This window comes from Elephantulus edwardii, unplaced genomic scaffold (genome assembly GCF_000299155.1).
Source record: "Elephantulus edwardii isolate Elephantulus edwardi_28Jun2011 unplaced genomic scaffold, EleEdw1.0 scaffold00163, whole genome shotgun sequence".
In the NCBI taxonomy this organism is placed as follows: domain Eukaryota; kingdom Metazoa; phylum Chordata; class Mammalia; order Macroscelidea; family Macroscelididae; genus Elephantulus; species Elephantulus edwardii.
Window position 1 is genome coordinate 3,815,306 of NW_006399913.1, and position 27,836 is coordinate 3,843,141.

General features: G+C 42.3%; 1 protein-coding gene across 1 annotated transcript in view; it reads left to right on the plus strand.

Moving 5' to 3' along the window:
* The window catches only part of ME3 (malic enzyme 3, NADP(+)-dependent, mitochondrial), a 259,048-nt gene that overhangs the window by 177,683 nt on the left and 53,529 nt on the right, over window positions 1-27,836 (plus strand). The window contains exons 4-6 of the mRNA XM_006895258.1: window positions 679-754; window positions 11,663-11,824; window positions 22,866-22,969. Coding sequence (XP_006895320.1) covers window positions 679-754; window positions 11,663-11,824; window positions 22,866-22,969 — 342 coding nt within the window. The remainder of the gene's footprint in view (window positions 1-678; window positions 755-11,662; window positions 11,825-22,865; window positions 22,970-27,836) is intronic.

Genomic DNA, 27,836 nt, shown 5'->3' on the forward strand with positions numbered 1-27,836 from the left:
GACTACAAACTGCTGTTTGGCCCTACCACATTGGTCCCATCAACCTAAGCAAAAGGAAGGTACTGGACATCTTTATAGAGAAGTAGTGACATCAAACCAAGAACCAACTAACACCTTCGTTTTTAACAACTCTTCCACTTCAATGTCTCGAAAGAAGCAGGGTACCGCACTCACCGCGCAAGCCCAGAACAAGATATCTCCCCCCAAAAATGACACAGTAGCAATGGATTTCATGAAGCCAGAAAGTTTGATGGAACTTTCTGATGCAGAATTTAGAAAAAAGATGATTGAATGTTTTCAATGGATGAAAAACAAACTTGAAGAATTACAGGACACTACAGTCAAAAATCAGGAGGAACATAAAAAAAAAACAGTCCAGTACAGTGGCCTGGAGGCTTGAATTTGGAGAGAGAATTCTGAGGTCTAGATACTTGGAATATGATCCAGAAGGGTGCAGACACAGGACAGGATCTGGTGAGCTTGACCTCATAGACTGCTTAGTGGAAAGAAGTGATCGTAGAAAAACTAGAGCAAGGCTCCTAAACCATTGGGACTTTAAGCAGTGACCCTTCTTACTCTAATCAATGTCAAAATAAGATGATGCAGTGACATAAAATACTTGTGATATTCATTCCCAGTCTGACTGGCTTCTTTCTATGCATGTCTTGTTTCTCTTAGTGGGCTGTTTATCACCATTCATGACAAGGGCCACATTGCATCAATGCTGAACTCTTGGCCAGAAGACAATATTAAGGTAAGATCTTATTTTCTTGGCTCTATTATCAGGTTAATCTTCTCATCTAAGACCAGAGTCCTTCTTATTATAACATGAGACATTATTACTTTGAAGGCAAGACATTTTTAGTTCCATTTTTTCTAGTTCCAGATAGTCTGTTTCCAGCAAAGCACAAATGTACCAAGGAGTGAAAATTTGCGTTAACTTGGTACTCATGTAAAATCCATGGTTAGAAAAGCAAATGTCGGTGATGAGAAGACTTTTAATTAGAGAGATTAGCAATGACTGAAGTGATGGGCTGAGCATGCAGAGATCATGGGGATAGTGCAGGATAGGGCAAAGAGGCAATCTGTGGCTGAGTCATAGGCAACTCCATGGCACCTAACGACATGTGAAATCTTCCTGTTTGTAGTGGTGGAGGATAAGGAAGCAGTCAGGAAGTCAGTTTAAAGAGAGGCAAACTAAATTGGAAGGAATTCTATATAAACCCTTTTTTTAAGAAGCTAAGGAAAGAAGGCAGAGACACAAAAGGCTACTGAGATGAAGCATGATTGTATATAAACAGGTTATAAAAATAGCTAAGGTTGTGCCAAAAAGGAAGTGATTACTTTTAGCAGACTTCAGAGCAGAAGTGATGTTAGAGCTAGGACTTGAATTGAGGGTAAGATGTGGACAGACAAAAACTAAAGAGACTGTGGTGTAAGGTTAGGACAGTCTGCAGGAGAAAAAGCATATAATTCATACTTATAAATGCGTACTCTTGGGTGTGTGTGAGTGTAGGGGGTGAGAAAAAAAATATATACGTATACATACAGAGTAACAAAATAAACTTGGTGCTTCTTCCTAGTATATTAATTTAACTCAAAAAATAGAAGTTATTTTTTACAGAGTAAATAGGTTATAATATGGAACTCAGTGTGTGTTCATTTTTAATACTAGGCATGCAGCTTTATAGAAATGTTTTAGGTCTCTGACTATATCACCATTCTCCTCCTCATAGGGACTTCTAGGGAAGAGTTTTAAGGGTTGTTGCAGCCCAGATCTTTGTCACAACAGCAAACAAAATGACTGAAGCATACCATCTGCTGGTGATTGTTGAGGGATTTCCAGGCACATAAGCTGGCAGCATATAGAATAAAGAGGTCTCAGGGGAAATAAGAAGCAGGCCTGGCACCACCCTGTTTCTTCACTCCCAACATTGTTTTCTCACCAGGCGCTCCCTCCCTTTCTCAGTCCTGCCCATTCCCTTGGCCACTCCATCCCGCCTCACTGAACATCAAGTACAGTTTCTCCCAAGCTCTCTTGCTGTCCCACTCACTTCTGGCCCTCAGATGGGCTTTAGCATTCAGAACTAGAGGAAGCAAGGAAGGATCTTAGCTCTTAGGGGCCACGCTCAAATCACAGCCAAGGGCCATGGACTGCAGTCATGTCCGAGTGAATAGTTTATTTTGTACATTTCTGGCTGGGTGTGATTCTGTTCTCTGCTTTTCCTTCCAGCTTATCTGCTTAGAATCCAGTTACATGCAGGCCTTGACCCTTGCAGGTTTTGGTCCCAATTCCAGATAAAGCAAATTCCCATGGAGTGTCAAGGATGTGTCTTAAACAGTCTTGAGAAAATGATAAGAAACCAACTCAGTCTGATGGGAAGTTAACTCCAAGCAGACCTGAGTGAGCATACTGCTGAGTTCCTGCAAAACTAATTTTTCCCATGTTGATGGACACTTCAACACTGATGAAGCTTTGAACATAGCAGGCGCTCCACAGATGCTTGATACATTGACTGAACGCATTCCACAGAATCATTTTCCATGTCCCAGTCACAAAGGTGGAGAGGCAAGTTCTTGGCTAATATGTAAGGTGCTTATATGTGCATTAAGAGGAATTAAAGCAAACTACAAATAGCCAACCTCCTCGCCCAGTAAGAGCATGAAGTCCCTTTCTCCAGGCTGCCATTATAGGGCTCATGGCTGCATTATATGTCCCAACTGTTCTATTGTGAGGGCTTGACTTATAGACTTTACCCAGAAGCTACTGCATAGAACACAAAATGAAAAAATTTAGGCCCTGCTCCTGAATGGCTTTACTTTAGCTGGGAAACCAATATATGAACTTAAAATATAGGCTTAGAAGCTAACTACCTGTTGATTTCAACAGGCTTATTTTGAGTGCTTTCTACTGAGTGCTAATTACTAGACTGGCGACATAGTCCATGGGGAGCTGCACTGTGAACCTAAAGGTAGTTTGTCTCTGGAGGTTCACATCGATCAGTGACTCCACTAGAAAAAGATGGACAATCTTCTCCCACAAAATTTACAACCAGCTTTTCTACAAAGATGACGCCAAAAGCAAAGAAGGAAGCCCCTGCCCCTCCCAAAACTGAAGCCAAAGCAAAGGCATTAAAGGCCAAGAAGGCGGTCCTGAAGGGCATCCACAGCCAAATACGTCACCCACTTTCCAGACGCTGAGACTCCGACGGCAGCCCAAACACCCCCAGAAGAGTGCCCCCAGGAGAAACAAGCTTGACCACTATGCCATCATTAAATTTCCCCTGACCACTGAGTCAGCCATGAAGAATATAGAAGATAACAACACACTTGTGTTCATTATGGATGTCAAGGACAACAAGCACCAAATTAAACAAGCTGTAAAGAAGCTCTATGACATTGATGTGGCTAAGGTCAACACTTTGATTAGTCCTGATGGAGAGAAGAAGGCGTATGTTCAACTTGCTCCTGACTATGATGCTTTGGATGTTGCCAACAAAACTGGGATCATCTAAACTGAGTCCAGCTGCTTAATTCTAAATACAAATTTTTCTCACACACACAAAAAAAAATTTACAACCACAGAAACCCAATGTTGTTGCTATGTGTTATTGCATCAGAACTAACTCATAGCTGACCCATCAGCAAATTTTCAGAGGTGGAAAGTCACACAGATGTTGATTTCTTATCTTTCTCCTGTGAAGCAGGTGGCAGATTTAAGTTGGCAGCACAGCTCCGTACCATTACAGTCATTTATAAGCCTGTTCTGGCTCCATGTCAATGAATTTGAGTTGTATGAATTACTACATAGATTGAGAGAGTAACTGCTGGCATTTTACAGAAGAAAGAGAAATGGGGGCTTTGAAGTACACCTAGAGGAAGTGGGTCTCAAGCAGATCTTATCTATTAAAAGAGACAACCAGTGCCTGTAAAGAATAGGTTATGTGAGCTGATCTAGGCCAGAGGTATCTAATTCTATTACAGTCAGCAAATATGTACTAAACATGAATTTTGAAAGAGTTCCTTATGGGTTCAAGGATAAGAAAAAAGTGTACAGATAGGCCTGGTTTCTAGGAGCTTTACTTAGAGAGCTCAGTGCAATTGCAGTGTGTCAGCACTGCCAAAGCTGGGGAGGGATTCCCTGGGCGGTCTTTGTCATGACTAGAGAGGGAGGAGGGAGCTGTAACAAAAATGGAAGTGTGGTGAATGAAGAGACTGGAGCATTCTAGGAACAGTCACTTAGGGGACTCCTGCTTAGGTGCCATCATTGACCACTGAGGCAGCCAGCTGATTTGGCCTCTAGACATGTATGATTTGGCCCTCAGTGATTTTTGCTTTTATTTTTTTTAAGTGAAATATTACCGGGGTTGGGTATTTTAAAGTGTATAGGTAAGAAAATAGTTGAAAATTTTTCATTGACAGGCAATCTTTTAAAGTTGTTGTTGTTAAGTGCCATTGAGTTGATTACAAGTCACAGTGACCCTATGGACAACTGATCTGAACCCTATCCTGTGCTATCTTCATCAACTCTGACTAACTTGAGGCAATTGCTGAAGTCACTGTGTCAGTCGATCTCACTGAAGGTCTTCCTCTCTTTTGCTGACCTACCTAGGGATATTGTAGCTGATGTTAGATGGATCTTAGCTGAAAGCAGGGAATATCAGAAGAATGTCTATCTGTGTTTCATTGATTATGCAAAGGTGTTTGACTGTGTGGACCATAACAAACTGTGGCTGACTCTGAGAAGAATGGGAATCCCAGATCACTTGATCATTCTAATACAAAACCTATACTTGGACCAAGAAGCAGTCGTCAGAACAGAGCAAGGAAACACTGCATGGTTCAAAATTGGGAAAGGTGTACGCCAGGAATGTGTCCTGTCTCCATACCTTTTCAACCTGTATTCAGAACAGATTATCCGAGAGGCTGGGCTTTATCAGGAGAAGTGTGTCATCAGGATTGGTGAAAGATCTAGTAACAATCTGCACTTTGCAGATAACACAACCCTATTTGCTGAAACTAAGGAGGATCTGAAACGCTTGCTGCAGAGGGTCAAGGACTGCAGCCTTCAGTATGGATTGAGGCTCAATGTCAAAAAGACAAAGATTCTCACCACTGGACCAATTGGCAGCATCAAGATGGATGGTGAAGAGATTGAGATTGTTCACAGCATTAGTCTGCTTGGCTCCACAGTCAACACTCTTGGCACCAGTAGCCAGGAAATTAAAAGATGTATTGCGATGGGACAGTCTGCTGTTAGGGACCTCTCCAGAGTACTGAAGAGCAATGGTGTCTCTCTGGAGACTAAGGTGCATCTGATACAGGCTATGGTCTTTGCAATCACTTGTTATGCATCAGAGAGTTGGACAATGACTAGGGACAATGACTAAGGCAAATTGGTGCCTTTGAGCTGTGGTGCTGGAGGAGAGTATTGAGAGTACCACGCACTGCTAGGAAAACAAACAGATTCATCCTGGAGAGGGTTAAACCAGGCTGCTTCTTGGAGGCAAGGATTCTGGGGCTTCATCTGACATATTTTGGGCATGTTGTAAGGAGAGACAGGTCCTTAGAGAGGGATGTCATGCTTGGGAGGGTGGAGGAACGGCGCAAGAGCGGAAGACCCTCTATAAGGTGGATTGATTCAGTGACTGGGGTAATCGGGACAGGTGTGTCAAAGAGCGATTGGCCCAGGATAGAGCAGGGTTTAGGACTGTTGTACTTAGGGTCACTATGAGTCGCAAGCAACTCTACGGCACATAACAACAACCATCACCTTTAAAACAAGCATGATGTCTCTTTCAAAGGAATAACCCTCCTGTCAACATTCCCAAAGTACATGAGATGAAGAAGTTTCACCATCCTTGCCGCTAATAAACACTTTGGCTGAGGAGAACACACTTGTGGCTTCTCTCAAAAAATGAGGAGCTCTAAATACTGGGCCTATAGTTTGGCATTAAACAAGTGAACTAGATTTGATGAGGCTACTGGGGTAATCAGGATGGGAGTGTCAGAGACAGTGCGATTGGTACAGGACAGAGCGGAGTTTAGGGCTGTTGTATATAGGGTCGCTATGAGTCTCAAGCGACTCGACGGCACATAACAACAACAACATCAGCTTACACCCAGTGTTCACCTCTCTTTTCTACTAGTGTTCCCTGCTTACCCCCGGGACTGCCAGTTTAGAGGTGGAGATATTCCAAGTAGTCTCTCTTCTTTATTTGCTGATGCGTTTTTTCCCTAATTGCATTAAAGAGAGATGAATCTCTGTTCATGATCTCTTTTTTTTTTTGAGAGTTAAAAAATCACAATTCATACACTAAATCCTGAATTTCCCACGTTTATAAGGAAAAAATTCTTTACAACAAAAATTTTTAGTGTTTTTTCTTGTGTGGGTTGAGCGGCCCAGGGCTCTGAGCAGGCACAACTCTTACAAACATGATTGCAAGCAGCCCTCTGTATACAAAGTAAGGACTAAGGTGTGGCCAGAGGCCTCCGTGCATTTTGACTGCTCAGTATCTGAATGAGAACAGAAGTAATGCAGGGACTTTTAAACCCGAAATGCATGATGTATATGGAACTGCCCAGGAAAGAACCACCAGCAGCTAGAGGGGCAGGAAGGGCATTTTCACAGAAGTGGCTAATGAGGGATTCCCACACCATCTTCTTCTGGAAGAGAGACATCTGCTGCTGGGTTAATGTGATGGGTTTGTCTAATTTGCATATTAGCAGGTAAACATTCCACAATCACTCCCAATCAACTGCTAAGGAGTGTCATGTGGCTTCATGCTGTAATGGATCCATTCTAAAAGGTTGAGATCAGTGTTTCTTTTGGTCTTACTTTCATCTGTAAATACTGAAAGAGAATCTCAAAGATCCTGTGGCCTTTTAGTCCCATGTTGTTGTTAAGTGCTGTTGAGTCGTAGATGACTCACAGCGACCCTATGAATGAAAAACCTGAACATTTGCATAAATGTCATCATTTCTCCAAGTTCATAGAGTTTCCAGAGGCAAGCTGTTTTGGAAGTGGATGCCATTCCTTGTTCCAGGCTTGTTTTAATTGGGGAGCTCCACCAAACACTGTCTACCATGGGTAACCATTATGGCATTTGACACATCAGTCACAGTGTTTAGCTCACAGCAACCACCGAATCCAGATATTTAAGACACCTTTTTAATAGTTCTATACTCACTAGACTCCCGTGTTTCTTCCAATGAATAGGCACCACAATAAGTTCTTGGTCAAAGAGATTTACCCATTTGGTCCAGCTTTTCACAGCTTTATAACCCCAGAACCCAAGTTAGAGTAGAAGAAAGTACTAATTCATGGAGTGCTGGACAGGCTTGCTTTTTCTTTCTTTCCATCAGAAGATTCTTGTAAAAATTAATGACTTTATCAATAAGCCAGTGATATTCCTTAAGGTCTGGATATCACCATGAGCCATTAACAATTTGAAAGTACTGCTGAGGATCTCTTCCCGTGAGCTGTGGCCAAGGGCATAGCTGATTTCTTTTTCCATGTCCTCTGTAAGTTCAAGGAATTCATCTGTTTCTCTCTCTCTCTCTCTCTCTCTCTGTAATTCCTTTCTCACATCTCAAGGACTGATAATTTCCTCCTGAATAAGCCATTGCTTCCACTGTCCAGGCAGAGCCCGGCTGACACTTCTTCAAACAGTCCTCTCCTACCTTCATTTTCAACTCTGATTCCAACTGTCTTCTCAGTATCAGAAAATTTCTTTTTTTTCCTTCTCATTGAAGATAGAGGGCCCCTCATTTCAACAATTCTATACTGTTTTGGAACAAACAGAGTTGTTTTGATTCCATGATGCTGTTCATCCCCACCCCCCCGCCCCCCAGTCTCTCAGTTTTAGCACACCCATCTGACTTTTTTGAGAACTATGATGGTTTGAAGAAGTTGTAGGAGGAACAGAGTTTTCATGACCTCCTCCTTTTAGTCGCTCCAATAATCTTTGGTGAGGCCCAATCATTCTCGAGTCGCTTCTGGCCCGCTGCAGGCCGCTCCAGCTTGTGCTTTGCTCTAGCACCTCCATGGGCTCAGCCAATGGCCTGCAAGAGTGCCCACCCAAGTGCCCGGGAGCTGGCGGGCAGTGGCCCTCACCAGACACACACCCCTGGGGGGGGAGGGAAGCCAGGGGACACAAGTGGCTCTAAAGCCAGCACACACCACTGAAACAAGTTGGAAGGATTCAATATGAAGCACAGAAGCAGATGGGTTCACATAGCAAGCAGGAGTCGAAACACAGTTGTTGTGTGGGGCAGCATTTCCTGCTCCCACTGCTTCTGAGATGGAGGAAATCAGTTGAATTCAATATGAAATGAAATGGAATATTCTGAACATATTGTCAGCGAATGAAAGTCCTAGAAAAATTAAAAGTGGCACCACCACATGCCAACCTGGAACAAGGATTTCAGGAAGGAGCTCAGAAAGCCAGTGTGATCATGCAGATTCCAGAGAGATTGTTGTTGCAGAAAACAATGGAGACATTTCATTTCCAAGACCAGCAGACCTAGACCTTAAACAGTCAACTCCCTTTAAGCCTCTGACACTGAAAACACCATCCTGTATTCTTAAACTGAGTGAAAGACTGCTAGATTTTCTGGATTTTAGAAAGAGCTGCTCCAACACCCTCAAATTGAAGAGGTATATGGCATTTCAAATAGAGATAGAACAATTGAAGCCTCTGCAGATGATTTGACTGTTGTAGATGCAGCTTTGTTAAGATGACAGATGATCAAGCTAAATAGACGTCTACAGCTTCTGGAAGAAGAGAACAAAGAACGTGCCAGAGAAATGGTCACGTATTCAATTACTGTAGCGTCTGGATGCTTAATAGCTGGCTCTGGTTTTACCACTAGAGGTAACCTAAGCTCTCAAAAATATTTGTCTGAACGGCTAGAAATATAAAGAATTTGCAAACTTAAGAAAAAAATAATAATCATCTTTAGTATTTCTCTTTTTCCTCTTTGTGAATGCCCTCTTCCACAGTACAATGGGAACACCTCAACATGTGGACGCTCTCACCATGGACGCCCTTGCTGCCATGTTCAAGGGTCATCTCTGTCATTGACTGTTCCTGATGTTTCCACGTTAAGGGACTCTCTGGATTGTCTCTGTTGTGACAGTGGCCCCTGGGTCTTCTGTTAGAGAATTTGAAGTTCAAAGTAAAACCAAAAGAAGGCAAGACTCCGGTGGCTGTTCTTGGGTTACTGTCACTCTGATGTTTGGATAGTCACTAACTCCATTAGGAGACTTACTTATTACCATTTCACCCAGTTTGAGCATTTTGTTCCAGGATCCAGAATGTGTCAGTTCACAGGGTGAAGAGCTTGAAAATACCTCTTCTGAAGAGGCCACATTCTGTGTGCCATTATAAGCAGAAGTTACCCTGAACTTTGTAGTCAGCTGGCATGAGAATCCAAACAAGCTGGCAGCATTGTAGAGACTGTTTTTCACTTGGTGAATAAAGCAATCTAATCTTGGTCTTTTGGCTGGTATTCCATCAGTGTCCACTGTGGAAAACAGATTGCTGTTCGAGCATCGCCTCTTTTTGACAGCCCAGGCAAGAGGCACCAGCTGGTCACAAAACGGAAAATGGCACAGAGAATTCTAACCAGCTGTTTGTACATATGAGGTCTGAGAAGTGGCGGCGGCTGAAAAACCCTGAGATGCAAACCTCAGGGCTGTCGCTGCCACGTTTGCTGCCTCGGCCACCACCACCCTCATTATTTTTCTTATAGAACTTTGGAGCTGACAAAAGACTTCTACACAACTTCATTTGATTTCACCACAATCAGAGTGAAGTGAGAAGTGTTCTGAAGCCTTCAAGTTGGGATGTGAAACATGGAGAGGAATGTATCTTTTCCCCAATGAGCAAGCTGAGGAGTGACTTACCCAAGGTCCCCCACAGATGAGTGCTGATGCCCTAACCAGAGCCCTGCAGAGTCACTCCTGCCTGGCTGCTGGGCGAGAGCAGCAGAGTTTTCAAAGGAGTATCATTGGATCCTTGATGTTGGCTGCTGGGCAATCAACTTGGAAGATAAAAGATACCTTTCTGTGGTTTCCAAGCCAGAAAGCAAAGCTTCATACTGAGATGTAAGAGAAGTAGGCCAAGAGGAGAAATGAAGCCGAAGCCCAGGGCTGGGGAGACGATGAAGTTTTGTGGGCCCCTCTTGTTCAGGGAGGAGGGGGCGTGCAAGGTCACCGAGAGCTGTCTGGTGTAAATCACAAAGTGGAGTGAGAACTACTTTTCTGACTCTTTCCCACAGTGGCCATTGCCTGGAGCCAGGAGGGAGGTTCATCTGAGAATCGCCCTCCTCCCTAACAGCTTTCCCAAGCTCCTAAATCTCTTCTTCATCTCCTTCCCAACAGCTCCAGGGGAGGAGGTGCTGAGAGGAGGCTGCATAGTGGAGCCAAGCAAGCATCCTCTGCCGCTGGGCACCAGCCCTCAGGCATTTAAGTACAGGCCATATTGCTGGTGCCAAGCCCTACCTGCCGTACACAGCAGCACCGTGCATTAAATGCTGTTGTATGCCCCGCCAGGTCTTGAATTTCCTGGGAAGGTATCTGATTACACAGAAAGTCTGTTGGGAAGTATTCTTAGGTTGGACTAACACCAGTGCAAGGGAAGGAACTAGGATAAGGCAGACAGAAAGACTTAGGAAAGAATTCTCTGAGGTCTCACGGAAGACTAAACTGGCCATTAAAGAGGCTAAAAGCCTGGGATGTCCCTTCAAGGTTGTCCCAAGTTGGGACAAAATAGCCAGACTTTCAGGCCCCTACATTAATCAGTCATTGTTTGCAGGCTGAGGGAATAAATCCTAAAAGGGCAGCAAAGCACCTTATCTACAGCACTGAGCTAAATGCTTTCTAAGCATTAGCTAATTGAATTTTTCTAACACCCCTATAAAATCCAGAAATTACTATATTCTCATAAATAAGGAAAATTGAGAAATTAAGTTATTTGCTAGTGAATAGTGGAACCAAGATTTAAAGCTAAAGAGTTTGCATTATTTATGTGTGGCGAGAGAAATGGAAAAGAGGAGGAGGGGAAGATAAAAGGAAAGAGGGATGGGAGAAAATTCCAGGAGGAGGAAGGGGAGAGATTCCACGTGTACAATGTCCAGGGCAGCCAGAACCAGAGTAAACCAGGAATCGTGATTCTCGGGTCAGCCCTGGGCCAGTGCCATCGGATCCACCTACACCAAGGAATGTGAATACTAAATGAGAGAGAGGCAGGCAGAGAACAAGGTGGTACATTGCCTCCCCAAAAGCCTGTTAGACATACAGAGTATAAAAGAATTTTTAAAAATCCATACAAACATGGGAAATGTGAACCTGTAGTTCACTCCAGATTTTTGCTGGGTTTTTTAACTCTAGTGCCTCTCAGAGTGCTGGGAAGGTGTCTTTCGTCATGTCACCTCTCTTCAGTGGAGTTTTCTACAAGCCTACTAGAAATAGCAGAGGGGTGAGGAAAGGGCTGGCCCAGTGCAATTGAAGGAGTCCTTTGACCTTACTCCAGACAAGATGCTTCATCCCCCTGTAAGTCAGTGGGCATCCATGAGTCAAGCCCAATGCACTAATGTTAAAGTGTGAATTTTGTCCCATAAGGTGCTGTCTCCAACTAATGGTGCCCCTGCTTTTCAGGCCGTGGTAGTGACTGATGGGGAACGCATACTTGGTTTAGGAGACCTGGGCTGCTATGGCATGGGCATCCCTGTGGGAAAGCTGGCCCTTTACACCGCTTGCGGAGGCGTGAACCCACAGCAGTGTCTCCCTGTGCTGCTGGACGTCGGCACCAACAACGAGGTAATGTGTGTGCTCTGGGACCAGAAAGAGGCAGCTGGGATGAGGAAGGGGCACTTATCTAAGCAGCTGTAGTCCCTGGACGATGCAAATGGTTAACTCACTTCTGATTAAAAGGTTGGAGGTTCAAATCTAGGCACCTCAAAATAAAGGGCTGGAAATTACCTTTCAGAACCCTAGCCATTGGGAACCCTGTGGAACACAGTCCTCTGCTCCATGTGAGGTCACCATGAGTTGAATGCAATCCCACAGCAAATGGCTGAAGAAGGTTTTATCAGAGGTGGCCAGGCCAGGATCCTGCTATGCACCTCTTCTCTCTCTCCACATACCATGCATTCTTGATTTTTAGAACTTTTATCACTAAAGGAACTTTAAAACATTCAAAATTTCAAAAAGGAAAAGGAAGTTAGGTTTTTCTGTCCGTGCTACCTTTATGTTCCCTTTGAATGTTCATCTGTGCATATACATACATGTGCTTATTAGCTAGTTATAACATACCCATAATTTTGTTCTAATTTTTTTCAACTAAAATATTTCTGTGAACACTTTCTCCTCATTTTTTAAATGAAGTTTATTGAGTATTTACTAGGTGCTAGATACTCTGCTTGGCATGAAGGAGATAAATTAGAGCCAGGCCAGAGTCGAATTGTTGTCAGTGCTTCAGCGCCGTCACCTAATTTATTATTCTTAATAGCCAATGTGTTACATCTATTCCAAATGTCTGTTTTCCCCCCTGGGGTTATAGGTCTCTGGGTCTCTGGAATTCCCTCTCTCCTAGGCTTGCTTCCTCCCAGTGGGACAGCTCCTCCACAGGGCAGGACTGGGATGTATTTATCAGTCCCTGATCCAGCCTGGCCACACTACAGAGGTGAGAGAAAGCCACATCCCCTAGGCCACTAAGAGCAGTGCCAGCACTGTGTCAGGCATAGTGACAAACCATTATCTATTTTATTTCATTCTCCCTACAGCTGTGTGAGATTGTATCCACCCCATTTGACAAATGAGGAAATGAAGCTGAACCTTATTAAACTCTTTACCTCAGGAATTAAGTGTCAGAGCTGGGATCTGAACTCAAGTCTCTCTGACTCCAAAGCTTCTCTGGTTCAGAATAATACACTGCCCTAAGGGGACAGCATTGTACATCAGAGATAGTGTAGTCAAAGCCAAGAAAATAAGTGTTTCACACCAAGGGCCATGGACACTTAATTGAAAGTCAGAGTGTATTGATGCTTTGTGGTGTGAATGGTTAATACCAGCCTACTGTATAGAACATTCAAGTCCACACACACAGGCCTCAGAAGAAAAGCCTGGTGATGTACTTCCAAAAATCCTATAGAACTAAATTCTTCTCTGACACACTTGAGGTCACCATGAGTCAGAAGGAATTCATCAGAAGCTGCCTTTGGGTTTGTAGCAGTGCTGTTCACACTATCTCCCCACTTCCAAGACAGCTGAGCCTCCATTAGGGGCACTTCAAGAAACTTACATAAGGATACATAAACCTAAAGTTACAAACTGGCCAACATTAGGAAAATGGTGATTCATCTCTTTCCAGATGGATTCACTATATGATCACATACTATTAGTAAAAGGAAAACAACCCAAATTCTCACGCCCGAAGTCTTGAGACACATCTATTGTTCATTGCACGCTAAAGCTAGAGAAGAGAGAGACTCAGTCTTTGCAACTTTCTGCTCACATGTCAGTGCAGGGGGCGTGCTGTTGTGAAGGTTTTTTGAGTCAGAATAACATGACCATCTGTGTGTATGTCTCTATAAAAACTCCTGAGGTAACAGGAGCTTTAATCAGAGTCAAAGAAAACAGCCCTCCGGGTTTCCTGTTGAAGGAAAACATCTGTTTCTCGACAGTCTTCAAACTCTGAGTCACTTTTACCTGCCAACACCAAGCAGGTTTGGAAACATAAACATGTGGTACAGTGATCTCGTGAAGATGAGACATCCATGATTGAGTGCCTGTGCCAGAGGGGCTGGGGAAGTTACGGAGAGTAGGCACACTCTTGGTCCTCCATCAGGGCAATCATGTGGGATGGTATGTACATTTTATTTTATCCACAGGCAGCCAGACAAAATCATCGACTATCAAACCTGGTAGTGATTGTGTGATGTCTAGTTAATTCTGAATCCTCCATGATGGAGGAAAATTTCCTCACAGGTTTCCTAGGCTGCAGTCTTATGAGAGCAGTTTGCCAGCCCTTTTTCCCACAGAAGGGCTAGTGAGCGCAGATTGTACAGCCAGACATTTAACCACTGAATCACCAAGGATCCTCCGTATGTGATAGATGGGATATAATATGCTATTGAATTCAACACCTCCACTTACACAAGAAAGAAGGCCTGACAGGGAGATTGGCTTCCTCTAGGACTGGCTCTGGACCCAATTTTCTAATAGTGCCACAGGCCATCTCAAAAACCTGGCCCTGACATTGCTCTCCTGAGCTTTCGAGGTTTTCTCCTGAGAGAAACATTGAGCCTTATGAGTTCCCATCAACATGAGCTGCTGTGTGAGAGATTTTTGTAGAGGTGAATAAAGGTCCACACCATGAGATAAGATAACAACATAACAGATGGAGTAAGGATTGAAGCTCTGAATTATTTCATCTTGCTTATATCAACAATTGGCGCCCTTGGCACCAAGAGTCAGGAGACCATGAGATGTATTGCAATGGGTAAATAAGCTGTCAGGGACCTCTCTAGAACTCTTAAGAGAATAATGTCCTTTTGATTACTAAGGAAGGTGCACGTGATCCAGGCCATGGTCTTTTCAATTACTTGCTATGCATCAGAGAGCTGGACATTAAATGAGGATGACAGAAGAAGAATCGATGCCGTGGAGTTGTGGTGTTGGAGAAGCGCACTGAATATCCTATGAAGTGCCAAAAGAAGACGTTCAGCCAGGGTGCTCCTTGGAGGCAAGGATAGCAAAGCCTTGTCCCAAGGATAGCAAAGCCTTGTCCCTCATACTTTGGACATGTTGCTAGGAGAGGCTGTTGCTTGGAAAGGGACATCATACTTGGAAAGGTAAAGGTCAGCAGAAAAGAGAGGAAGACCCCCCCAACAAAATTAATTGACAGTGAACACGACAGTGGGCTCAAGTGTGTCAGGGATGATCAGGATGGCATGGGATAGGACAGGGTTCAAGTCTATTGAACTCACAGGATCACTGTGAGTCCTGCTTGACCCAATAGCACCTAACCTAATAACAACAGAAACAAATCAAGGAGAAGCATGCCCTGTCTACTTGGAGAGACAAACACTGGAACAGATTATCAATAGAACCTGGCAAACATTACCCTGGAGGATGTAACGCATTGCTGAGGAAACCTGAGTGTGGACACTGTGATAGAGCTGGGTATTAAAGGTTTACTTTCATCTTGTAAGACCATCATTACTTCAAATAATAAATATTTGGAGTTTTCTAAAGGTTGTCTTCTGAGACATTTATTCTCTATACACATGGATCTGACTTACCCTTGAATTTGACTGAGCTTCCAGGAAAAAATATTAGTGACGTATATATTACATGTCACCCCATCTGGGGGAAGTTTCTCTATGTCCATAGTGTAAATCCAAGCCCATGATGTCCCAGACCCCCTGATGTCTTCTGAATAAGATCTTAGTGTGCTTGTTGCTATACAAGATAAATATTTTTCCAGGCCAGAAAGTCCATCTGTCTTTCCACTTAAATCCTGTGTGCAGTGATATGACAACGGAGGAGGAGGGAACGATTTTGTTTTCCATGACATTTTGTCTCCAAGGAAAACCTTAGGAAGGCAAAGCTGGGAAAATAGCCAGGGAGGGTATATTCAACCTTCACTCCCACAGAAGAGGAAAAAAAAGTCTGGTTCACTTGCTTTGGATAAATGACTTCATCTTCTTGTTGTTGTGTGCCATGAGTTGCTTGTGACTCATTGCGACCCTATGCAAAATAGTTCAGAACCCTGCCCTATCCTGAGCCAATCTCACTGTCTCTGGCACACCTGCTCCCATTACCACATCATTGTGTCAATCCATCTCATGTGGAGTCTTCCTATCCTTCACTGTCCCTCTATCTATCCAAGCATTATGTCCTTTTCCAATCACCAGTCCCTTCAGGCAACATGACCAAAGTATATGTGAGATGGAACTTCAAAATCTTTGCTTCCAAGGAGAAACTTGCTTTCACTCTCTCCAGGATAGACCTGTTTGTTCTCTTGGCAGTGCATGGTATGTTCGATACTCTTCTCCAGCACCACAACTCAAAGGCATCAATTATTTTTCTATCATCTTTAGTCATTGTCCAGCTCTCTGTGAAGACCATGGCCTGTATCATGTGCACCTTAGTATCTATATTGACACCCTTGCTCTTCAGCACTCTGGGGAGGTCCCTGACAGCAGATTTTCCCAATGTAATTTGTCTTTTGATTTTCTGACTGCTAGTGCCAAGAGTATTGACTGTGGAACCAAGCAAGCTGTAATTGTTAACAACCTCAATTTCTTCTCCATCTATCAAGATGTTGCCAGTTGGCCCAGTGGTGAGAATCTTTGTTTTCTTTATGTTGAGCTTCAATTCATATTGGAGACTGCAGTCCTTGACTTTCTTCAGCAAGTGCTTCAGATCCTCCTCAGTCTTGGAAAGCAAAGTTTTGTTATCTGCATAATGCAGGTTGTTGATGAATCTCCCTCCAATCCTAATGACACATTCTTCCTCATAAAGCCCAGCCTCCCAAATGATCTGTTCTGCATATAGATTGAAAAGATATGGAGACAGGAAACATCCCTGACACATTCCTTTCCTGATTTTGAGCCATGCACTGTTACTTTAGGAAAGCAGAGCTCTGTTGTGACGACTGCCTCCTAGTCTAAGTTTCACATGAGCACAATCAGGTGTTCTGGGATCCCCATTCTTTTCAAAGTTAGCTACAATCTGTTATTATCCACACAGTAAAATGCCTTTGCATAGTCAATACAACACAGATAAACATTACTCTGGTACCCTCTGCTTTCAGCCAAGATCCATCTGACATTAGCTATGATGTCCTTATTGCCACAGCACCTCCTAAACCCAGCTTATATTTCTGGTAGTTCTTTGTCAAGTATTGGTACAGCTGTTTTGGGATAATCTTCATTAAGATTTTGCTTGTGTGTAATATCAGTGATATTGCTTGATAACTTCCACAGTCTGTTGGATCACCTCTTTTTGAAATGAGAATAAATTTGGATCTCTTCCAGTCAGTTGGCCAGGTAGCTGTCCTCCAGATTTCCTGGCACAACCTGGTATACATGTCTCCAGGGCAGCATCCATTTTCTGAAATATGTCAATTTTTATTCCATCAATTCCTAGGGCCTTATTTTTTTGCCAATTTCTTCAGAACAACTTGAATTTCCTCCTTCATTACCACTGCCTCTTGTTCATATGTTGTTTCATGAATTTTTCTGTATCATCCAATTATTTTTGGTACAATGACATTGTGTATTCCTTTATTTTTTTAATGCATCCTGGATCATTCAATATTCTGCCTATGGCACCTTTAAAGCAATTCCAGGTTTAAATTTGTTCTTCAGCTTAAGAAATGATAAGTAAGTTTATCCCTTTTGATTCTCTGACTCCAGTTCTTTGCACATTTAATTATAATACTTTGCTTTGTCTTGCCAAGCTACCCTTTGAAATCTGTTCAGCTTCTTGACTTCCTGATTTCTTCCCTTAACTTTGGCCTCTTGGTGCTGTAGTGCAATATTCAGAATCTCTTCTGACATCTATAGTGGTCTTTTATTCCTCCTCTATCTTTGTAATGACCCTTTGCATTCATCATCGATAATATTTTTTTTAATATTTATTTTATTAATTTTACCCAGCAATTCCAATACTGGGAATATACTCTAAAGAGACCATAACAGACATCCAAGCAGATATATTCACACCCATGTTTATCGCGGCTTTGTTCACAATAGCAAGGATGATATTCTTGATATACTCCCACAGCTCATATGGTCTTTGTTCACTAATGTCCAAGGCCTCAAACTATTCTTGAGATGGTTTTTAAGTATAAGTGGTCTCAAGGTCAAATTTTGGATCTTAGGGATTTGATTTCATTTTCTTTAGCTTCAGTTTGAATTTGCATATGAGTAGCTGATGATCTGTTCCACAATTGGAGCCTGGCCTAGTTTTCACAGCTGAGATTGTACTTTGCCATTTATTCTTTCCATGGATGTAGTAATCTGACTCCTATGAAGACCATCAAGTGAGGTCTATGTGCATAGTCGCCATTGGTTCTTATAAAAATGCTTGCAATGAGTAAATCATTTAATTGTACAAATTCTATCAATCTATCTTCAGCCTCATTTCTGTCATCAAGTCCATGTTTTCAGACTAGTGATCTTCTTCTCTGTTCCCAACTTTTGCATTCCAGTCACCCATTATTATTAATGCATCTTGGTCGCATGTTTGATCAGTTTCCAACTGCAAAAATTGGTAGAAATCTTCCCTTTCCTCCTCTTTAGCTCTGGTGTCGATGCATACATTTGAATGATAGTGGTATTAGCAGGTTTTCCTTGTATGTGTATGGATATTTTCCTGTTGCTCACTACATTGTATTTCATGATGGATTTAGAAATGGTCTTTTTTTACTATGAATGTGACCCAGTTTATCCCCACCTTTTCGTTTCCAGCATAGTAGATAATATGATTATCTGATTCAAAATGTCCCATGCCAATTGATCTCATTTCACCAATGCCTAGTATGTCAATATTTATGTGTTCCATTTCTTCCTTTGCAATGTCCAATTTTCCTACATTCCACTTCTCATATTCTACATTCCAACTACTAGTTTCTACCTGCAACCATTCCTCCTCCTTTGTGTTTCCCTATACAAAGGCTCAGCCTCCAGTGCCATATCTGCTAGTGTAATCTATGTGTGCTCTAGACTAAGATTAGAGCCATAGGTTTAACTTAGTTCCAAGGAGAATTTAGTAACTGTCTAAAAGTGGGAAATATTTATTGATTCTGGTGATATTTAGATAACAGGTAACTCTGCTTGACAGGAGGAATCAGAGATAAATGAGCCGGTCTCTATCATGGAGTTGTTCTCAGTCTGTGGTTTCTCCACTGTTGTTAAGTGCTGTCAAATCAGCTGAAACTCATAGCAACCCTATGAAAAACAGGTCTGAACCTTGCCCTATCCTGTACCATCCTCACAATCTCAATGCTCAAGCCTGTAGTCCCAGTCTCACTATGTCAACCTATCCTGCTGATGGGCTTCCTCTCTTTCTCCAACCCTTAACCTTTTCCAGAATAATGTCTTTTTCTGAAGACCGGCTTCTCCTAACAACATGTCTAGAATATGTGAGACCAATTGTCACAATCCTTGTCTCTAAGAAACACTTTAGACTTTGTACTTCCTTCAAGTCAAATCTATTTGTCCTTTTGCCCAGACATTAGGATAGTCAATATTCTTCTCCAAAACTACAATTCAAGGCATTCATTCTTCTTTGATCTTCCTTATGCCTTATCCAACTTTCAGAGTCATCAGAAACAACTGAAAATGCCATGGCTTGGATCAGGCACCCTTTAGTCTTTAAACTGACATCATTATTGATGATTGAAGAGGTCTTTGACAGCAGATTTTCCCAAAGTGACGTCTTTTGATTTCTTAACTCTTGTTACTGTGGATGTTGATTGTAGATCCAAGTACAATGAAATTGTTGACAATTTCAATCTTTTATCCCTCTAGCATGATTTTGTCTATTGGTCCAGTGGTGGGGATTGTTATGCCTGTTAATACGCTATGTGACCTTGGGGAGTTCATTGAACCAAGTGATTTCTAAGATCTTCATAGTTCTCCTTGGCTTAGTCCCATTACTCATGCAACTCACATCAGAAAAAGATGCTTCTTAAGGGCCTAACATATGTCAGCACAGAACAAATTGTTGAAAAGATAATGAATAAAGTAAATCCTTTTCTTCAAAGCGCTTGCATTATGTGACAGGGATCATTATTACCTTAGTTTTACAGAGAATAAAACTAGAGATAAGTTAAAAACTTTTCTCAAAGTTACAGACTTAGTAAAGAGACAGAGCCTGAAGTCAGATCCAAGTCTGTTTAAGTATAAAGCCCAAAATCCATTTTTATTCCAGAGCTGGGTCATACAGGAGCTGCATGCTCAGCCAGGTCTGTATTGGCCTTGGTCATCAGGTCAGGAAGTGCCCTTTCCTCTACAGAACACTGCCTCCCAACCTTCTCTGCTGCTTCCATTGATAGAGTTAGCAGATTTAGCAAATATAAATGTACAATGGGATAATGTAAATGTTAACTATTCAAAGAGTCATTCATTGAGACTGTCAACTACTTCATCTTACTTGGATCCACACTCAGTACAATTGACACCAGCAGTCAAATCAGGAAATACTTTGTACTGGAAAAGTCTGTAGTCAGGACTTCTCCAAATTATTGAGTCATTTTGGGGACTAAGGTGTGCCTGAATCAGGCCAAGGTCCTTTAAGTCACGTCTGAGAGCTGGACAATAAATAAGGATAACAGAAGAATTGATGTTTTTTAACTGTGGTGTTGGAGAAGAGGACTGAGTATCACCTGCACAGTCAAAACAGCAAACAGATACTTCTTGAAGGAGGTGCAGTCACGAATGCTCCTTGGAAGCAAAGATGATGAAGCTTCAATGTCACGTACTTTGGACATGTTGCTAGGAGAGTTTATTCCTTGGAGAGGGACATTGTGCTTGGAAAGGTGGAGGGATGACAAAGGAGAGGAAGATTCTCAGCCAGGTGGATTGACAGAGTGATTATAGTGGTGGGCTTCAATGTGTCGGAGATTGTGAGGACTGCACAGAATAGGACAGGATTCAAATCTGTTGTGAGTCATCTGGACTCCATGGCACCTAACAACAACACTGTAATTTCAGTGAAGGTTTACAGATCAAATCAATTTTCCACTTAAAAATTTACACTGATTCTATTTTGTGCCATTGCTACAATCCCATGTTGCAAAAGCCGTCTTCTCACTTCTTCCCTGTGTCTCCTATTTTCGTTTAGCCTTCTTTCTTACCCCTTCCCTGCATTTTGAGAGTTATTCCTGGGCAAAGTCTGCCTTTTCAGTCTTGAATGGTTGATTGTTCTTAGGAGAACCATCCTTCCTGGTATTACTGATTACCTGTAGGCTTATCCATTGTTTGCCTGAAAGATGAGTCATGGGGGAACAGCTAGTCACTTTTTAGCATAAGTTATGTTCCGTGCATTATTTGAGACATACTATTTGAGCCACCGGTGGATTCAAACTACAAAGAGATACAGTCTTTGGCCAAGCAGTGCAACTCCCTATAGACTATACCACCGGAAAGAAATCCTAAGAACTGGGTAGAGAATGAGAAGTAAATATTCTCTGCACATGCCAAGGGCTATACTGTTTTTTATCACTATTGTGTTTCTCTCTCAAGGATGCATGTGTGTATTTCAGATAACCATTATTACAATACATATATAATTTCATATACTGGCTTGGTTTTGTTTTTTCAACTTAAATAATTTCATACACGTTTATTCCAGTGGCTGCTTAGGCTTAAACACCATTGTTGTTGTTGTTGTGTGCCATCAAGTCGCCTGTGACTTATAGTGACCTTATGTACAATAGCCCTAAACTCTGCTCTATCCTGTGCCAATTTTATTGTCTCCAGCACACCTGCCCTCATTACCCCAGTTACTGAATCAATCCATCTCATCAAGGGTCCTCCTCTCCTGCACTGTCCCTCCACCCTCCCAAGCATGATGTCCCTCTCCAAGGACTGGTCCCTCCTTGCGACATGTCCAAAGTATATCAGACAAAGCTTCAGAATCCTTGCTTCCAAGGATCAACCTGGTGTCACCCTCTCTGGGATGAACCAGTTTGTTCTCTTAGCAGTTCATGGTATATTCAATATTCTTCTTCAACACCACAGCTCAAAGGCATCCATTTTCCTTCTATCATCCTTAGTCATTGTCCAGCTCTCTGATGCATAGCAAATGATTGCAAAGACCATGGCCTGGATGAGGCACACCTTAGTCTCCAAACTGATATCACTGCTCTTCAATACTCTGGAGAGGTCTCGACAGCAGACTTTCCCAACACAATACATCTTTTAATTTCCTGAATGCTGGTGCCAAGGATGTTGACTGTGGAGACAAGCAAATTACAGCTGTTTACAATCTCAATCTCTCCACCATCCATCACAATGCTGCCAATTGGCGCAGTGGTAAGAATCTTTGTTTTCTTGATGTTGAGCTTCAATTCATATTGAAGGCTGCAGTCCTTGACCTTCTACAACAAGTGCTTCTGGTCCTCCTCAGCTTCAGCAAACAGGGTTGTGTCATCTGCATAATGCAGATTGTTGATGCATTTAGTTTTGATAATTGCCTAACTGTCCAGCAAGTTATTATTCTCTAATTTATTATTTCTCCCTTGACTGGATGTTTGTTGCCTCCAACTGATTTTCAGAAGAGTTCTCTAAAGATGGCATGTGAAAGGGCACCCTCATCCTTTAGTCTGTCTGTTTTTCTCTGTCTCAACACACCAGGAACAAATCCTGAACAGTTTTGAAGACATACAATCTAGGGGGTGAAAAAAGCAAGAAAGGAAGTTAGGATTAACTTTCTTTCTAAATCTTGCCATGTGGTACCTTGAAAACAGTGCTAAATCCACCTGACTGATTACATTGCCCCCAGGATTGGCTAGATAGAAGATTGGGAAAGTAGGTATTTCCTATTCTCCTCTAAGCTACCTTCTACAGTGATTTCAGGGCAGATAAGGTCTAGAGTCAAGCCTTTTAAAATAATAAATCAATTATTTTTTATGCAAAAGAACCACATTAGCAGGATTGCCTAGTGGTTAGGGTCATAGACTATGAAGTTAGGTGGCTAGATAAGAAACCTACCTCTACCTCCAACCCTCTTAGCAGTCCCCCAAAACCAGGACACTTGAGGAAACTGTGGTGGAAGGTGCTGAGGGGTGGGGAGCAGAAAACACTAAAGTGGGGACTCAGGGAGTGTGTGTCATCTCTTCCAGGAGCTGCTCAGAGACCCTCTGTACATTGGTCTGAAACACCAGCGTGTGCGTGGGAAGGAGTACGATGACCTGCTGGATGAGTTCATGAAGGCTATAACAGACAAGTAAGTGCATCAGCCTTTCTTTTGAATGAAGGCTGTGAGATAGCATGACTGAAGTCAAGGCTAGTTTTGACACATAGGAAGCAGTAGATGCATGTTTTTTTTAGGGTAGTCTGAAAATTCAATCTTGGAAACTGAAAGGCAAATGGACTCCTTTTCTGGGAGAATCATGGGAAGGATAGGGTAGGAGAAACAGTGATGATTAAAAGCTCTTGTAACCTAAAGATCTCGGAGCACTGATGGCATAGTGATAAGAATCTGCACTGCACTCCTGAAGGCAGGCACACTGTTTGAATGTACCAGCTGCTCCTTGGGAGAAGAATGGGCAAACTCCTCCTGTGCGATTTACTGCCTCTGAAAACACACTGGAGGGTCAACTGCAGGTCAGTTCCTACTCACTGACACGCAGCAACAATCTGAAGGTTAGGTGCACACAGAGGAGTCCTCCTTATCCTGAATTGTTCTGGATTCCTTCCCAGTATGAATAGAGATGTTACTCAATGGTGGGGGAAAAGTACACCTTTCTGACAAAATGACTTTGGAAGGCAACTTGCTACATTAATCATCATTTTTACCTGTGAGGATCAGGCAGTGTTAATGAGTCACTGAAGTGGACCTCACAGGCTCTGCAGGATTTACGAGGTGTCATCTTTGCACTCAAAACTCACTCCAGCTCACTGCTACTGAGTCAACTCCAACTCACAGCCGCCTCCATAGGGTTCCTGAGACCGTAAATCATCACAGGAGGAGACTGCCCATCTTTTCCTATGGAATGCTGGTAGATCCAAAGTGGTAGAGATGTGCAACCTTTCCCTTTAGGTCTTTCTCTTAAGTTTTCTGTGCACATATTTCAAATGAATGTTGTATCCCAGGCTAATCATAGTAATAATGGAATACATTTCTGTGAGTGCTGATTTGCCTTTGCTATCCCTTTTTCCCCCTCAGATTTATTTAATTGTATTTATATATTCAAATCAGCCAAAAAAATGTTAAAATCAATTAAAAAATGTAAAAAAATCAACAAAAACTTTACAATCAACAACAATGTTAAAATTGACACACACAAAAATATTGTTATGATCAACCAAATAAATTTGTAGTTAAGCACTTGAAAAAAAAATAGTGATATGAACGACATCAGCAGACCTCTCTATGCCTGCATCTGGGATGTGAGGTTTGCAGCTTCTGCTCCCTTCCCCTGCGGCATATGCCTGTCTGTCTGGCCACATCTCCCCCTGCCGTGGCTGGAATGCCGTCGAGTTTAAAGCTAGTCTTTACACTTCAGCAACCCAGTAGGCCTCTGGAGGCCAAACCATTTGCTGTCTCTCTTGAAAACCTCTAGCCATCTTTGCTGTCCCAAAAGTGTTCTAGCAAGTCATGGTAGAGTTGATCTGCCCGTTGCTCAGCCACTTGGACAGAGACGTGGGCTGGAAAGAGAACTGATCTACCACGGCAGCTTGTAACGTCTAATTTGAGTTGGCTTTGGGAGTCGTAAGTTGGGTTTGAACCCTAACTCTACTCTTTTCCAGGTCTCTGATCTTGAGCAGGTTGTTGAGATTTTAGGAATCTTCGTTTCTTTACCTGAGAATTAAAAAAAAAAATAATAATAATAATAATAGGTGGTTGTTGTGTTTTATTTTGGTTTTAAGATGACAGAAGATAATATTATGGTTATAAGCTGATGGGAGTGTGCTGTAGAAAAGAGAAAATAATGAAGTGAGCAGGTGGAAAGGAATCTAGTGAACACATGAAGAACTTAGTCTTAGACAGTCTAAACATGGAAAATCGTCTACAGTTAAGTGGCAGGCAGGCTGCTGGACAAGGATCCAGGTAAATGAGTAGATATAGTGGGAGTGTATGACTGAATGCAGCCGAGAGTAAAGATGAGTCAGGGATGGCAGAGGTTTAGGGAAGAAGGAAATATAACTTCTTTATCTAGGAGAGTGGGAAAACCACTGGATGAGGGGACAAATGGGATTTAAAGATTAATTGGAAGGCGATTGTTGTTGCTGTTATTGTTGTCGATTGCCTTCAAGTCGAGCACTACTCATAGCAACCCCTTGAAAAAAAGGCCCGAAGACTCTCTACAACATCAACCTTTATCAAAGTTCGTAGAGTTTCCAGATGCATTCTATTTAGGAAGTGGATGCCACTCCTGCTTCCAAATAATCTTACACTTAAACTTAAATTTAAAGAGAAGTGAACCCATTTCTGAGTTTTTCTCTAGCCAGTTCAACTGTCTGAGTACAAAGCAAGAATAGGTAGATTTGAATCAGAGTTAGAATTTTGTCAGGCAAGCAGACCAAAGAAAGAAAGGAGTTGAGAGCATATTCCAGGGAGTAATTACAATAACATGCCATGCAGACTCACTGGATATTAAGGGAATGGTGGAGGAGAAAGGTAAAGGACTGTTATAGAGTGGATGCTAAATCCTGGTTGAATTGTACACTTAGTAAAGGAAGAAAGGAGCTGGAAAGAAAAGAAAGTTATGATCAGAGAGTGAAGTATTTGAAATTAAGATTATACAGAAAGTGCAGCTATTGGGATATACCCATCAAACAAATGGACTGAGGGCCCAGATGCGTGAATAGAATGCTAGCATCTAGAATGAAGAATTTCTCTCCCACTTGGTTCCCTCAGTGAGGTTTCCTCAATTGAGGCAATCCTCAATGCCACATTTAGCTATGGACAAGATATTGTTAGGGTCACTAGTTACCTCAAGTCCCTTTGGAGAACAGTAACTATGGTAGTGAAGAAAGTCAAAGGCTTAACCTAGTGGGGGAAAAAGGTGCAGAGACTAGATTGTCAGAATCAAGAATGGCACTACCCACAGACACCTGACAGCCTTTCTTCCAGAAGGTGATTGGACTTGTCTCTGTGTTTCCACATTCTACCAATTGGTAGCATCTCAAATGAGACCATTTCAGCTCAAAATAATTTACAGCTATCCCACTATACACTGGGCTCTGTGGGAGTGAATTCCTTGTACCAGAAGGATTCAAAAATACTTTGAAAGACTTACTGATAGTATTTTATAAGGGAGAATTCAAGCACCAAATGCTCGATAATATGCCTTCCCATCCTGAGTCCCTAAGACCCTTCTGTGTTTGGAAGGGTAGGTGTCGTTATTTGCATTTTATGGATGAGGACACTGAGGCCCTGAGAAGTCGTGGAAACTATCCCAAGTCACATAGTATCTGGCAGGAATGTTATTTCAACCGGAGTCTGCAGATTTCAAGTTCAGACTGCTCCCTGCAATGCTGACGTACCTACAGATGAAGAGAATGACATTGGTATTGAAAGGCCTTAATTATTTTTTTTCTTCCTGTTTCAAGGCTCATTTCTTATCTGATGAGTCAGTAGTCACACCAGGATTCCCCACAGAGAAACCTTGCTATTCGTGTGAGAAGGTTAAGTAAACTAGGATGTAAGGCGCTCTTCAAATTCTCATCAAAATCAGTTCACAGTTTAACAAACACACAGGAGGTCCAGAGGTGAACCCTCAGGGAAGGGCTCGCATCAGCCAAGAGGAATGCATCCCAGAGCGGAAAAAGATGATGTATTGACAGTTTGTTGCTTTGACTTACAAATAAACTAAAGCAGATGTTTCTTGTGGAAACTGTAGGTGGAGAAAGAGCTAGTTTCCAGGGCACCCTGGGGAGTATAGTCATCCCAAAATGGAATGCCCGCCTGGGGCTGAATCAGAGCCCTGAAATCAAAAGCAAAGTATTTTCAGAAAAAAAAAACCTTGGGAAATACTGACCTTGCCTACAAATCCTTGTATCTTTCCAAACCTCCAGCTAATAAAATGCTCCACCTTCTTGTCCTTACCCAGTTTTCAAGGGCATGTCTTGAGATTTATGGCTTAGGGAAAAAAACCTCACTGTGGATTCTTAGTTACTGTCCTGGAGCTTGGACACAGGAAGAACCAGCAAGGCAGAAGAAATAAGAAACTCCTCTTAAGGATGTAAAAAAGCACGATTGGTAACTGAGATTGTCCCCCTCAAAATGGAGGCAAAGACTCATATTCTGAGAACCTTTCTGAGGTTCCCGTGGTAAAGACTAATCTTTCCAGTTTTCCTGTTGCTTCTTCTTCCTCTGCCATTCGTGGTGACCAGCAGCCTGCACCTGGGTATCACATCTTGATGACTTCCACTTACATTTTTTGTGAATTTGTGTTACTTAAATAGCCTCATTATTTATTCTGACTCATAGTGACCCTGTAACAGAGTGACTCTACTCCAAAGGGGTTTCCAAGGCTGGAAGTCTCTGCAAAATCAGATTGCTACATCTTTCTCCTACAGAGCAGCTGGTGGGCTCAAAGCACCAATCCTTCCATTATTAGTCAAGCACTTAATGACTGAGCTACCAGAACGCCTTAACTTACAGTAGGATGCACTGAAAGAATTTGTTTTAAATTTGCATACAAAGCCCTAGTCTGCCTGACACTTGGCCTGGATTGGACAAACATTTGATGCTAGCAGCAGCCTGTAGGCAGCCCCAAAAAGGAAATGACCTCCTTTTGACCATCTCTTCAAATTCTATATGTAGATGTTCCTCAACTGCCAATTATCATGAAATATTGAAAATTATACCCATACATGTCATTGAAAGACAAAACGTAGTTAATGTCATTGTCGTTCAGTGGCATCAAGTCAGGTATGACTAATAGTGACCCTATGAACAATAGATCTGAACTCTGTCTTATCTTGTACCATCTCTGACACATTTGAGCCCATAGCTGCAGACACTATGTCAATCCATCTCGTTGAGGGTCTTCTTCTCTTTCACTGATCTTCCACTTTTCCTAACACAATATCACTTTCCAAGGAATAGCCTCTTCTAGCAACATGTCCAAAGTATGAGAGAT